At 44.9% G+C, this 15,424-nt stretch overlaps 1 protein-coding gene across 1 annotated transcript in view; it reads right to left on the bottom strand.

The window, feature by feature from the left end:
- Positions 1 to 4,609: 4,609 nt before the first annotated feature.
- The window catches only part of TCTN1 (tectonic family member 1), a 535,977-nt gene continuing 525,162 nt past the window's right edge, over positions 4,610 to 15,424 (bottom strand). Inside the window, exon 14 of the mRNA XM_069619544.1 lies at positions 4,610 to 4,792. Within this exon, the coding sequence (XP_069475645.1) occupies positions 4,655 to 4,792 (138 nt within the window). The 3' untranslated portion in view covers positions 4,610 to 4,654. The remainder of the gene's footprint in view (positions 4,793 to 15,424) is intronic.

Raw genomic sequence — 15,424 nt, forward strand, 5'->3', positions numbered from 1 at the left:
GGCGGCACCGAATTCATTTTACTAACGTTGCAATTTATGTGCCGGCGGCAGCTTAACATTGCAAGCCGGCGGCGGCACATAAATTACAACGTTAGTAAAATGAATTTGGTGCTGCCGTCGGCGGCAGCTTTGGAAAGCAAGCCGCCGCCGGCACAGCAGCACCGAATTCATTTTACTAACATTGCAATTTATGTGACGGCGGCAGCTTAACATTGCAAGCTGCCGGCACATAAATTGCAACAGTAGTAAAATGAATGGTGCTGCCGTCGGCGGCGGCTTTGGAAAGCAAGCCGCCGCCGGCACGGCAGCACCGAATTCATTTTACTAACGTTGCAATTTATGTGCTGGCGGCAGCTTAACATTGCAAGCCGCCGGCGGCACATAAATTGCAACGTTAGTAAAATGAATTTGGTGCTATCGACAGCGGCGGCTTTGGAAAGCAAGCCGCCGCCGAATTCATTTTACTAACGTTGCAATTTATGTGCCGGCGGCAGCTTAACATTGCAAGCCGCCGGCACATAAATTGCAACGTTAGTAAAATGAATGGTGCTGCCGTCGGCGGCGGCTTGCTTTCACCAAATTCATTTTACTACATTATGTGCCGGCTGCCGGCGGCAGGCTTAACATTGCAAGCCGTCGCGGCCGCCGGCACACAACGTTAGTAAAATTAATTTTATGCTGCAGCCGTCGGCCGCGCGGCGACCACCGGTCCAAGACCACTCTGAGCTGACACGGCTCGAGCCTCGGTCACTTACCTCGAGTACTCCTCGAAGTCACTAGCCTGGCCTAGTGTGGCCTTCTTCTTCAGTGCGTGGTGGATCGTGGATGCCTGCCCTGGACACACAAACTGGTCTGGAGCACAGGAGCAGCAGTCCGAAGCACGCGTTCCACACGTGCAAAATGGAGGACAGGTTGGCAACACAACTTAGCGTCGCAGCACGCTGTGGCCACGCCCCCTCCTCCTCTGATTGGTCAACAGCCAGAGGTCGCAAGAGATTGACAGGGGTCGCTGACCAATCGCCAGCGGTCGCTCTTGCGACCTCTGGCGACCCCCAAATGACGTCCCTGCCCTGTGCTATGTGGGTCGTAACGTCCTATAGCCATTATCAATTTACATGCTAAGTTGTATACTAAAATATTGGCAAATAGGCTCAAAGGGTAACTCTCCAACATAGTGCCCACTGATCAGTCTGGGTTTGTTGTGGGTAGGCAGACATTTGATATCATCCTCCCCACAGCCTGGATGGGAGTAAGAATAGACAGTTGGGGGACTACCATGAGTCAGATCAAAATGAAATAAACAGTTTAGAGTCTTATGATGCCGTGAACAACAAAGCGTAGGGAAGTGCAAGCCTAAAGCTAAACAGTTCCTTTATCAAAGAAGGTACCTTATAAGAGTAGTCTCTTAGCAGAACACGACACAGCAGAGTGACGCAGACTCCATGAAGTTATCAAGACTATGCACTTTATCAAATGTTTCTTTCCCCCACAAAGGGAGAGGTTAGGTTTCATCCCCTTTACACCTTCCCCGCGATCCTGGAAGGTTCTTTCCTCTAATGGGCTTGCACACTGCAGTGGCGCAACAGGTATGGGAATTCGCTCAGAGATCGATAAAAAGACAGAATCACAGCACAGCTCCTAAGATCATTAAACGCAGAGCGCAAAGACAAGCTGTAATATAATAAAACATACCTTACAACATCTATTTGAGAGACCAAGAGTGTTTATTGTGAACGTTTGTTCTGTTTAATTATTAGATCACACTCCATTTGGTGCAAACACAGTGCTTATGTAGTTTGCAATCGAATTCCCGAAGAGAATGTTACAATGATAAAATGTGGTCTTGTGGCAAAGTGTCTGGTCTCCCAACTGCGTGACTTGGGTTTGAATCCCGGCCACAGCACTATTTAAGTGGGAGAAGAAATGTTATTTTTAATTACTTTAATCACACAATTTATTTGGATGGTAAATCCAGGATTTGAGACCACTCCCCATCTTGGGTATTTGACCACCTACATTTTTAGGTCTAGTTGGTAGAAATGTGGTACAAGACTGGTTTTCAATTATATTCGGTTTTAAAGAGATGACCAAAATGTAGATAAATCATAATAAACCAATATGATATGTTTAAACCTGTATAGAAATATGTTAAGCAAATACAGTACAAGTGCAGCTTTCCATTCCCCCCATATTGATTGGAAGACTATCAGAATACAAAGTAATGTGTATACGAAAACCTGTATGTTACAGTAATATTCATCCTCTAAAACTGTTATTTTGGGCAAGTGAAGGCTATTATTATTAGTATTGGTTTGTATATTGTACCAGTACACCACTATAGTAATCTCAAAGGTATAAACCTTATATGATTTAAGGCGCACTGGGTTCCACCGAAGGACCTTAGTCTGTTGCAAGGAGTTGAAAATAGGGTGATAGAGGGGAGAGATTATAGCAGGCAGTGTTGCATGATGGGGAGCTTTAAAAGGTGTGCAAACAAGTGATTGTAGAGTTGAGATTACTGTAAAGTCATATGTACATGTATAGTCTAGGTGCATGAGGGCCTTGTGATGTGCTTGGGCTATCTTAAGGATGGTGTGGGCCGGGTTGACTGGGTCCTCTCTGTCTTTTAAAAGTTGTAGATAGGTCGGCTGCCCAAAATCTGAGGACTACAAAGTCATATATATATGTGTATGTGTGTGTGTTGCTTATGTAAAATAATAGATAAAAGAAATAATTACAGAAGGATGAAGTTTGCCAAGTTTACCCTCCCCATTACAACACTAAAGCTTTCTGAAACCGCCATGCAGCATGCGATCCAATAATGGGGCATACATGTTGACCTACCCAACAGTCCCCAATCAGGACTCTTTACCCCCAATAAGTGATGCAAGCAACTTCTATTCATCAACTGAGTTTCCTGTTCAAAGCATCCTATGTAAGAAACCGGTTATCATAAAACTAGACACAAACTTCGAAATTATAGCACAAAAGGAATCACTCCTTCCTAGGCCACCAGTTTAATATAAATCAGCTCTTCTTTTAACCAAACGTGAAAACATGCTACCCTCCCTCGTCAGCATTTGCTTTGCCATGCCCGCATAGAAACCTCCCAAAATTCATAAAACATTATTCCACTGATCCCATAGATCAGACTTTACATTAACGAGCATAATGATCACAAGCGAAACATTTTTAATGTAACAATTGAGCATATGAATTAGACTAATACATTAAGCTCCTACGAAGAAAGGACATTGCAAGTTATCCTTGAATACCATATGCTATTAAGGCCCTCCCCTCACGCCACATACTATGCACTCTTGGAATTTGTGAGGCAGTAAGGGCAGAGTGGTCTGGTCAATACGCACTAAAAGCTGGACCTGCAAGATAGCTCAGTGAGGTAAATGTGCCCGATGACACTTAAGTCTGGAGAAGAGGAGAGTCGGGGCTCATTTTGAAAGCTGTGCAGTATAGTAAAAACTGTGCATAAAGGGTTTATGCCAGTCTTTACACCTGTTTTACTGCTCTGAAGGATCTTAAAAATATTTTGCAGGCAGCGTGGAAGACTGGAGGGGAAAGCAGTGTCGTCCTCATTCCTGCTCTGCCTGCAAAAGCACCTTATTTTACACCTGCATGATGCTTTCATTCAGGCATAAAGCTAATGGATTCCTGTAGAATCTGCCTGCATTTAGCACCTGCTAAACGCGGGCAGATTTCACAGGAATCCATTGAAAATGGCATCTGCGAAGAGAAATGTATAGCCAGCATTTACATCTCTCATAAAACGGAGAGTAAAATGAAAGGGATTTTGCCTGTTTTTACTCTTTCATTTTCCACTCTGGTTTGTGAATGTGGGAAACTGCATGCAGGGTCCCAACAGCACAAAGGGGCCGATGTTGGTGGTAGCCTGCTGGCAAGTACCACTTTTTGTAAAATGAGCCGTTGCAGTGGGTGAAAAGGCCAAGAGGTACTGCCCGTCCCTAGCTTCCCCCAGAGTCTCGGATCCAATACTGCAGGTTAGGCTTAGTTCCATGGGACTTTCCTCAAGCTGGCTATATATCTTAGTACTTGTTACAGGGATAGAAGTACGTTTCAATACGTAATATCTGGATAACATTTTGGAGTTGTATATGATAAGATTTGAGAATGTTTCCAATTGCCGATTGAGTGCCTTGTTCTCATGAATGTTCCTTTTCAAAACTCCCCAAAAAGATTTTAAAAAACGGTTGCATCAATGCCTGTAGAAAAGAAAGATTCACTTACCTGGGAATGCAATATCTCAACCTAGCATCTGTTTTTCTAAGAAACCATATCCCCTTTACATACAACCATGTTTGTATGATTCCTTCTGTTTGGGGGTTGTACAGAGAGGACATTAGCTATTGATAAGTTCAGAGAAAATGAACACTCACAAATCACATTTACTAAACTAATTGGTGTCGAGGTTCATTTCAAATTGCCATTTAATTCATGAATTTAGCATTTGATATGCATTAGGACCACTGAAAATAACAGGGAGCACGTGCTTTCGCTAAACGCAATCATGTTTCATCAAGTCAGCACACCGTCTATTTACAGACAACATTACATTCTAAAAACGCACAAAGAGTGTAGAAAAATAGGTCACTTTATTTGTTATAGTACAATATTTACATTAGACAAAAGGGTAGAAAAAATCAAACGGTAACTTGGCATCAATGGTAGGCTGAGCTCTGTATCCTGCCTGAGCAGATGCGGAGATATCAACAAAGGTAACCAGGCTTGAGATCTGGTAAATGTTTCCATTTCCTGGCTGCAAAGAGAATACAATTATTCATAAGGTGGCATGGTATCTTTTTTAACATTTCAGAGCAGGAGAATAAATAAAAAAAACATGTTTTCTTCCATAAATTAAAATCTTCTTTAAGTGAACAGCATCATTATATACTAAATGTGGACAGATGTTTACTTGAGCCAAAATAGCTATGTTGTTGGTAATTCAGAACATTTGAAAAATTCAGCAGGTCATTATGTTCCATGTTCCAAAACGCTCGTTTCCTCTTGACTGGTGTATTGCTCTTCCCAACTAGTCGGCCTCTGCACTTGCTTTCGTGCCCCTCAGTAACTCAATTTCAAATCTGCTAATCTTCAATCTCCACCCGTCCGAACAAATCCCCCCACTCATCACTCTCCACTAGTTTATATTTCTGTCTAATCGTAAGCGTTGTTATCCTTGTCACGTGTAATGGTCTTCATTGCATAGCCCCCACCTTACTATTTAGTGGACCCCATGTACCTTCTCAACTGCTCGCCTGTCCAGCCTCCCTGTGCGCCATTACAATTTTGTTCATTCAAACATAATGCTCCCAAGCTGTGGAATGATCTCCATCCATCTGTTAGGTTTTCTTAGTCCTCTCTCCTTTGGCCCACCGTCTCCATCTTTCCACCCCTGATCATTTTTCCCAATGTATAACCAATTCCTCTATCACTGTACAGTTTCTGATGAATCCTGCTGTGGTGGTAGCTATAAAGGACATGACTTGCCCAGTAATGGTCTTTCTGCAGCTTTTATCGGTTTAGAATCAAATGTGTTGCATGTGCCAGCATCTAGGGATTCGTCTGGAGTAGTAAACGTTATTTACTTTCAAAGTAAAAAGGGCATCGACAGGGGCATTTCTGCTGTCATACTATCCCTGTCCTGTTTGTACAGGTATGATACCTGATGTGTCAACGCACTCAGATTGTTTCTTTTTCTAACATTTTCATGGTCAGGTCGGTGCAGTGCAGCGTCCTGTAAGACATGACAGGACTGGCTAGAGACTGCTGTGGCGACTTTAGGATCATTTTCCAAACTGCAATTCCCAGAAGGGATTGCAATGCTCACATCATGACGTTCCTCTATGATTGTGTGTTCCACTGGCAGAAGCTGATACTCAATGCAGTCTTCATCCCCTTGAGCAGCGTTCAGTTTGGATATTCCCTCCCGCTTCTTCTTCCTCCTTGGCTTGGTTCCTGGACTCCTGCTTGTTCACCAGTATCAGACTTGGATTCCCCTTCATTGGATTTGGCATTCCTGGTAAACATGTTGGTCCTTCTTGGTCTCCAGTATTCAACGTTCTTCCGGGATTGATTTTAGACTTCGTACTGAATCATGGTACTTTTGCTGTTCTTTTGGACCTTCCCTTGGGATTTGGATATCTGCTTCTGTGGATTTGCTTCTTTAGGATTTTCCGTATTTCCTTTTCTTTGGCGTTCCTATTGACTCTGGTCTGTTGGATCCATTCACCTTCCTGCCCTTAGTACTTCGCCCTCATGCTGCCGAGGTCAGGTCCCTGGTCTGTTTTTCTTTTCCCAATTGGGGGAACAGGTTATCTGTCCTCTGGACTTTACTGTTTTCTTCCTCTTTATTTGAACGATTCTACATAGACAGACAAGAGTGGAACTAATGGTGGGTCGTGTGTATTTCTACCAGTGTGCCCAGTATCCATACCCTGTCTCCTTTACCTTGCATCTTCGAGGTGGTACATCAAGGGCTTCCTCTGCCCGTTAGCCAAAGTCCTCTCCACATGCTGTTTTCTTTAGTCTGTGTGGTGGGCTGGGGACGAAGGTCTGCCTCCTCCCAGGAGTGTATTACTTCCAGCATGACAGACATGACTTGAAGCGCATGATCTGAGTAAAGCATGAGTATGTGTTCCTCAGCTACCTTGTGGGGAGACTCGTTGGGTGCATGTAATTCTGAACAGATACACCCTATTAGTGGATAAGTAATGTCTGTCTTCTGAGGCTTGCGAATCTACTTCGATTCACAAGCTTTGCATAAACTAACAAGCAGTACCAGAAAAAGGTGTATATGTGCGTTTTACCCCCTTCGTTGAAAGCTTTGATTACTGGTACCTTCTATCAAACGCTACGTTACAAGATGGTGCATGCTGCTAGGGTTGCTAAATGTGCCTTGTGTTAATTGTATGCTAACCGCAAGTCTTAAATGGACAGGAGGTAAGTAACAATGTCTGATGGTGAACAATCCACTGCATATGTTTCTTCTTTAACCAAATAACAAACTGCTTCCTTTAAAAAAATAATAACTGTCTTCTGTTCAGTTTCCTGGCCTCACACAGAACGTCCATGCATCGTTGAGGCAGGCTTAAGTGACCAAACTCAATGATCTCAGGGGACAGGCTGCCAAGTTCACACTTTGTGGTTAGAGGTGTGTCATCTGTTGTTTGCATTGGGTCGACAGGTTACATACTGGATGAAATTTGATTGGTGTTCGAAGCAACAAGTGTAGGAGGCAATGATATCACACATGATGTGCCCGTGTTGGACCAATGAGAATTAGTGTCAAGCTTTCCAGTAGTAATACTTTGTGTATTAGGGGAATCAGGGGAAAAGCATAAGCAAATATCCCCGACTAATTAATCCATAACAAGTTACAGAGGGACCCTGGTTTTGGATGTCTGGACATGAAGACTGGGCATTTTCCATTTGTACTTGTTGCAAATAAGTACAAATATGCCGGTATCCCACCAGTAATTCTGGCGGGATACCAGCAAACTGACACTTCCGACACCTGATGTCCCAGAATTACCCCGATATTACAGGTGGCGCAAAGGGCGGTAAAACCCCATTCCATGGAGTCCTATAGGACTCCATGGAGGAGATTGCTGGTATTTCTGGCACTGGTAATATCAGCTGTTTTTTGTCACTGGGGGCATGATTTACTGCAAGTTGTTTGCTGGAGGTAAAGCAGTGACCCCCATTGGCAAACGTGTAGTCTCCCTGTCCGGGAAAATTGCCAGTCACTGAATTACCAGCAATTTTAACAGCAATCTTTCCAGACCGGCAAAGCGTATAATGACCCCCCTATGTCTGGATTTCCCCATGTAGTGATTTGTTTGAGCATATTTATGCTGAGCTCCCACTCTTGCTCCTTAACCATCAGTCTGTTTAGGACGTTACATGTCAAGCGTGCACTCCCATTATGTGTTGGGCTTGAATGAACACCTGCTTGTGTATGCACCACCGCCATATCTGTTGAATGAGCAGCCATATTGTTGGTGAGAGTGTTGCACCATGATTATTTAAAAACACAGCAGTTGTATTGCCTGTTTAGGAGGATGCAAAGCATTATGCGAAAATGGCATAGAGCTTCCAGCACGTTTATGGGCAGGGATGCCTGTTAAAATGTCCACTTGCCTTGTGCAGTGAGTGACTTGCAGTGTGCTCCCCAATCTGATTTTGATGCATCTATCATTATAGTCACATGCACTGTTGGATCCACCTTTAATGTTTTTCCCATCGTTTAGGAAATAACTACTAGATTGTCCCACTCGCCTGTCCCTGTGACCGTTGGCTCACCAGCCACACTTGAATAGGCTGCATGTGTTTGCGAGGGAATGAGAGGAGAAACATGCATAATGTCATCATTGCTAATAGTTCCATTATTGTGCATACTGCTTTGGACTTCTGCCTTGATAAAAAGGGATCTGTGGCACAAAAGCCTTTGCCTTTTCCTGCGATGGATAAGCCATTGCCCTTCTTGTGCCCAGAACTGCCCCCTGGACTTTTATGACTGGCCTGGGACTAAGCTAGACTTTAGGTGTTTGCTGAGAACTCCAGTTGATGAAGGAGATCAAATGTCCTCGAGTATTTGCATGGAATTCGCTGGTGCTTTCTCCTGTTATTAGCCAATCATCCAGCTCTGGGTACCCTGGGATGTTTTGTTGGCACAAGTGCGCTGTTACTACTGCTAGCAGTATGGTGAATACAGAAGATGCTGATGCAATTCCAAAAGGAAGTACTTTGAACAAGGAGTGGCATTTGCCCACTTTAAACCTCAAACGTTTGCAAAGAACTGAGAACATAGAAATATGAAAGTGTGTATCGATCATGTGCAGAGTTGCCATGTAATGACCTTTTATAAGAAGTGGCCATCCTGAGTTTTTGTGTGTTCACCCTGAGTTTTTGTGTTTTGACAAACCTATTTGCAGGACAAATGTCTAACACTGGCCTCATTATTAAATCGTTTTTGGGTACAAGGAAAATACACTGAGTGGATACCTTTTTCCCTAAATTTGGGCACTGGCTCAATTGCCCCTTTCAATAGGTGTATGTTCACTTAGTCTCGAAGAAGATGTTGATGATGACCTGGCAACCTTCGGTGGTTTAATGGTATATCAACATTATTTCCACTGCGCTTCATTAAGTAACCTTGTCTCATTGTGTTTACCACCCACTGTTTGTTGCGATATCTTCCCTTTTGTGGCTTAATGATGGTATTCTGCCCTCATAATGGAGACACATTGGAGGGGACCTGAAACTGGAGCCATTTCTTTGTGAAGGAGGCTGCTACTTCTCCTGCCTCTAGCTCGGCATTGGGCTTGCTGTGGTGAGTTATACCGACTTGTCTTTCTGCCTGATGTTTTTTTATCACTGGTGCCCCTGTCACCTAGCAACCAGCAATTTCTTTAGCGGTTAAAGTGTTTTGAATTACTGCATTTGCAGGTTGCTGTCCTTCTTGCACGATGGCCTGCACCCAGTCTTGCAAAGATGTCCAGAAGCTCCCAAAGGAAGGCTTTTAGTTCTTCCCACTGGGCTCTACTCTATATGGCCATTAAGGCCATGTTATTAGCAACCCACACAATATATTCAGCAATGGTTACTATTTTCCTACCTAGATATTCGTGCTCTCTGTCTAGTGAATGCTCAGAAATGGAGGGGTACAGCTGCCCCTTTACTTGCTATTGTTACTACTAACAAGTCAGGTGTTGGCTACCTGTAAAAGTATAATGCATCAGAAGGAGAGGGTTGGCATTTTATTTTCAATTCATCGCGCTAGTTGACACTGGTTTTAAGAGATATGATGCAAGTTGGTTTTAACTGATTGCATTAATGGGTGCAATGGGGCACTGACTTGTGTTCTTCTAAGTATCTTCAATAAAGTCTATGTCCTCATCTGACTCTTGTGCTTTATGCCAAATTTTGCTGCTGCTCTCTTTTGCAGTGATGTGTAAGTAAAATGGTCTTCAGTAGGTTACTGAGTAACTGGGGTTTCTTTGTCTAATAGCAGATGCATAGCCTCTGGGTTCTCAAGGTCATTCCTCATCCTCCTCTCCATCTGTTAGGTCACGTTTGCATATAAAGTTTTTCCTTGTTTATTTTTTTTTTAAAGGCCTTGGCTCTGATGTAGGTGAGGAAAGATGGCATTTTCTTAGACTCTGCTCTCTTTCTCTGTAAACATTCAGCTATTTTGTATATGGCTGTGTGAAAATGTCCCCGTTTCAAGACTGCCTAGTAGACCGAACAGTCCCTCCTATATCCATAACAAAGTCTTCTTCCTACTTCACTTCCTCCTCTTCCTCTTCTTCCTGTGTGGACATTTCCTGCTCTTGCCCCACATCCAAAGAGGATTCAAAGAGTTATGTCATTTGAAGGGTTGAGGCGTGGGACTAGCCTACTTCTGTGTAGGATATTTACAGAGGTCGTGTCTTCAGAATCGAAGACAAAGACAATGTCATGCTGGGTTTTGGTCTGTGATGTTCTTGGTTTTACTGGAGTGTTAACTTTCCTTTTCTCTGCACCCTACAAAGAGCAGAAGGCTTGACAGCTAGTGATGTTGTCTGCGTGGGTACCAAGCACTCATTATGGAACTTAGACCTGGAATGTGTATGGAGTCTGAGCTTACTTGGTGCCTTGGACTGATCGGTTTCTAAAATAATTGGTGCCAATCCTGTATCTTCAGCACAATGTATGTGGGTATGTGCCTCCTGCATCAACTTCAATGTGGGCTATGAGAAACCGGAGAGTATTTTCCCCAGGTAGACCGCAGGGGGTCCCTTATTCAGCTAACCAGGGAAAGGTCGGCGCTCTCAGTTCCCAACCCTAGGGGTGGACGAGCGAGGGAGGATCACCTGGATAGGGGAGCTCAGGGGTATGCTTGGGAAAATTCACCAGGTGAGACGCTGTATTATACCGGGGAAGAATGAGAGGATGACGAGATCCCCAAGACCTTTGTAGGTTGCGTTACATCTGCCTCCCTTCCTCTAGTTGAATCTTTCTTACCCAGACACCATAAACCCCTGTATACAACCAATCCTCTAGGATTGGAAACTTTGTTACGCCTAAACACTATCTCTCCCAGAATCCCTGTTTTCCTATGTCCTACCCAAATACTCCCAGTCATTCTTTTTCCCGTCCTTCTGATTATTATTTCCCGCACTCCCAACCTGCTCAGATAAAACACTACCATTCCCACAATCCCCCTTGTTTATTTCAAAATAATACTCCCAGTAATTCCCGTTTACGTCACAAACTAACAATCTCACCATTCGGAATTTACCAACTCCCCTAGTACGAAGAATATAATTTCTCGTAACAAAACCCCCCTTTTTGACACAAACACTTCCTTACCCCGTGGAAGACAGCAAACTAACTCAAGAGTGGTCTACCTAACATGTCCCGACACAAGGGTCAGACAGAGTCAGGCAATTGACAGGAATCATGCACACGTGACGGCCCTTTCTCTTCCCCACAAAGATAAAAGGTGGAGCACGACAGCACAGGCCTAGCAATGCAGACCGCACTACGTGAGAGCTAACTCAGCATGGCAGTTCAAGAGGAGATGAAAGACGGCACATACCGAGAGGGTGACAAGGAGAGAAGCGACCTTGCCCTTTCTGACCAAGGCCCGTGAAACCTCTGCAAATGGAAACATAAGACCGCAAACAATAGCCAGTGTGTGTTACAGCAGGTTTCAGTGGTACACAAGACCCTCCTCCGCTGATTCCCAAGCCGGGGAGAGACGCTGGTCTCCGTGGTACTAACCTTGACTACGGAAATGAAGAAAGCCAAGCGGTTCATCACATCCGGTAAGTCGAAGGAAGAGCCCATAAAAAACTGAACGGTGTTCAACGAAAAGTAGCAAACGGCTGATTTGGACTGTCAAAGAACCATTGATAGAAAGCGGGAAAACCAGCAACAGCAGTCAGGCACCACGTGGGTGCTCACGCAGGATACTCTGGGCGATTACCCGATGGTAAATACCGTAACCAGAAGGCCTTGGGAAGAGGCGAAGAGAGGTCAAAGTGGTCATACAGGAGTCTTGTAAAATCCTCTGTACCTTTGAAAGTTTTTGACCGACAGATGATTGTGAAAGCTAAGCAAATGAATCCTGCATGATGAAGTCTGAAGTCTCATGAACAGTGTGTTGACAAGAATGAACCCGACGGAGGGATGTCCACAGAGAATTGTTTGAAAAGACATTAAGACTCGTGAAGTTTTTGACCGACAGATGAAGATGAAGGAAAAGGAGATGAGTCTCGTGTGGTGAAACTAGCGTATGAACTGTGTTGTAAAGGTTGGCAAGAGTGAACCCGGTGGAGGGATGCTAACAAGAGGGGACAAAGTCTAAAGTCCCAAAATACAGTGAACTGTCTGTAAAAGTTGTCGAGAGTGAACCCAGCAGAAGTAAGTCGACAACCAGGGGAAAAGTCCTAAGAACTGTTTAAAAGACATTAAGATTTGTGAATACAAGAGGCATTGGAAGAACAGGGGAAGTGAATTGTCCCCCTTGTCAGTTGGGTCCGAGCCCGGCCAAGGGAGATCCAGGGGTGTAAACTGATCACCCAAAGTTCATTGAGAAAAGGAACTGTTTAGTTGTTTTGTTGAATATGACTGGTGAGGGGTCTGTGCCCGGAAGAGGGGGACCCAGGGGTGAAGCCGTCACCCAAAGTATATGTGGAACAGAACTTTTGTGTTTGTTTGTTGAATGCATCAGGCCCTCGAAGGCAAGAGACTTTTTTTGAAAAGAGACTTAACCATCAAGGAACCTGATGGCTAATACAGAACAGTCGACTCGTGCTGGGAAGGCTCGAGTGTGTGCTGTGCTCAGGAGATCCACCTTGTCCTTTGCTCAAAACGTGCGGAAGGGCAACCCCTGGCAATCACATATTATTTGTGAACAGTTCTTTCTTTATTGAGAACATTATCTCACATTTCTTTTTGTATTTAGAGTAAGGATTGACAATAGGTTTTTCTTACTATAGGCCTTTTTATTTTGACACAATGCCACAAGGACGGCCTTATTTTCATTTGATGGTCGAGGCCTGCTCCCGTCTTAGATTTAGGTTTAGATTTTTCCACCCTGCATTTACAGTTTGATAAACACCCTTGAACTGTGATCACTTGTGTCTGTCTTTACTGTTGCCACCATGAGTTCCTTACAGGGCTTAGAATGTTTGTAGCCATAGAGTAGGAACAAGAAGTTCCATTAGGCCGGCAGGAGGCCTGCCCTTTAGAGCCTGGGACCGACGGAAAGGGTTTCAGATTGTAACACTCCTTCAGGTGGCTGATCCGATACGGTTTTGTTCCTTTGCTCAGTTCCAAAACCTCTTCGGTGGTAGACGCCTTAGTCTTCTTCGAGTCAGCCTGCATGGCGTGGTCCGGCCAGCACTTTACCCAGAGGTCCTTGAGAGTCTTTGATTTAAATTGTTTTCACACAATCTACTTTCCAAGGGAACTTTGTGTTGCATGTCGGGCAGACTTTAAAAGATCTGCAATCCCTGTGTTAAGGTGGAACCGAGAAAGTCAGTGAATCCAGGAGTGCAGGGTCATCAAAAAGCATTCCTAATGTCTTCAGTAATATTAAGCCCGCCCCCACTCTCCCTACTGTATGTCTGTAGATGGATCTCGCTGGGCTGAAGTAAAGTCGCACGACGACAGTCTGGAAAAAAACACTGCAATACGTTGCAGTATCTTGACATTGAGTAGAAGATTGGTGGTTATCAATGGCAACAAAAAACAATCTGAGGATGTCGAGACACGAGGGAACATGGGTACATGTACACATAGGATAGGGCAGGTGTGACAGAACGCTCAAATGGGTGCCCTGCTACCCTTGGAAGTAAACAACTTGTACTACTCTGGACAAACCACAATATTGTGGCCTATGCAAAGCATGTGAATTTAAGAGATCCACAAGTTTCAGAAATGATAAGTTACTCACCGTAGTGACTAAAATACTCTTAGTCCATAGTCCTCTTTCCTCCATACTGTATGGGCGTCCCTCCTAGGGACGGGAGACGGAACCTTTTTCACCAGAAAAACTCTTCTTCCCCTTTAAATTTCGAGGCGTGCAGTGATGCGGCCCTGGGAGAATGCACTCCACTTACTCCGCCCACCGGCGCCACTCCTCAGTCCCCATAGACACGTTGGCAATATTAACAATGCCTAATAATACTCATTTAGGGGGAAGGATGGTGGGACGTATGGAGAAAAGGGGACTATGGACTAAGAGTATGTCCTGTCCCCTTTCCTCCATACTGTATGGGTGATTACAACTGAGTGTAGCCCCAGGGTGGAGAGGTGACCCTCCTTAAGAAAACAAGTTCCTTAATACTGCCCGCCCGAATGCCGCATCTGACCTGGAGCTCGCATCCAAACAGTAGTGCTTACAAAAAGCTGAGGGAGTGGCCCATGTGGCCGCCCTACTAATGACCTGCCACGGAACGTGTCTCTGGAATACGACCACCGTGGCCTTGGCTCTGATAGCATGGGAATGCATGTTTGCCACAACTGGCTTGTGCTGCCCCTCGTAGGCTTCCTTAATGGCTGCAACCATCCATCTTGGTATGGAGGCCTTGGAAGCCTGATAACCGAGCTCAGATTTGCAGACGCTCTTGGTCCTGTTCAGATAGAACTTCAGCACTCTCTTAACATCTAACCAGTGCAGAACCCTGTGAGCATCGTCCTATCTCCTCATTTAGGTGGAACGCCGAGACTACATTAGGAAGGAACGTGGGATGCGTTCTGAGGACCACCTTGTCCCTGTGAAAGGTAGTGTATTGCTCTGAAGCCACTAGAGCTTGGATCTCGCTGACACGATGTGCGGACATAAGACCTACCAAAAGGGCTGTCTTCATGGTGAGCTGCCTGATGTCCGCGGGTGGGATAGGCCCAAAAGGTTTATGCGCCAAGGCGCTCCCAAAACTATATTGAGGTCCCACACGGGTGTGGCTTCTTGATGGGTGGGTAGAGCCTAGTGAGTCCCGTCAGATGTCTTTTAACCACCGGAGTGGAGGACAAGAAGGTCTCCTCCTCCGAATTTCAGTAGGCTCCGATGGCTGCCAGATAGGTGCGGCATGTGTCTATCTGCACTGAGAGTTTGTTAGGTGTGCAGAGAAAGAAAACACATCGTCCAGTGAGCAAGTGAGAGGATCTACTCCCTTGGACTCAGCCCAGTGGCAAAACCTAGTCCACTTGCTTTTGTACTGGCTCCTAGTGGCATCGCTCCTAGCACCCTGAATGATGTCTAGATTTGCCTGCGAAAGGCGCAGGTGCTTCAGTGTGACCTGCTCAGAAACCACGCTGCAAGGGCTAACTGTATTACCGTGCCCCCCCCCCATGCTGTGACAGTAGATGCGCTGGGCCTAGCGGAAGATGCATCAGA

Source organism: Ambystoma mexicanum, chromosome 10, assembly GCF_040938575.1.
Source record: "Ambystoma mexicanum isolate Mex_15411 chromosome 10, UKY_AmexF1_1, whole genome shotgun sequence".
Lineage (NCBI taxonomy): Eukaryota > Metazoa > Chordata > Amphibia > Caudata > Ambystomatidae > Ambystoma > Ambystoma mexicanum.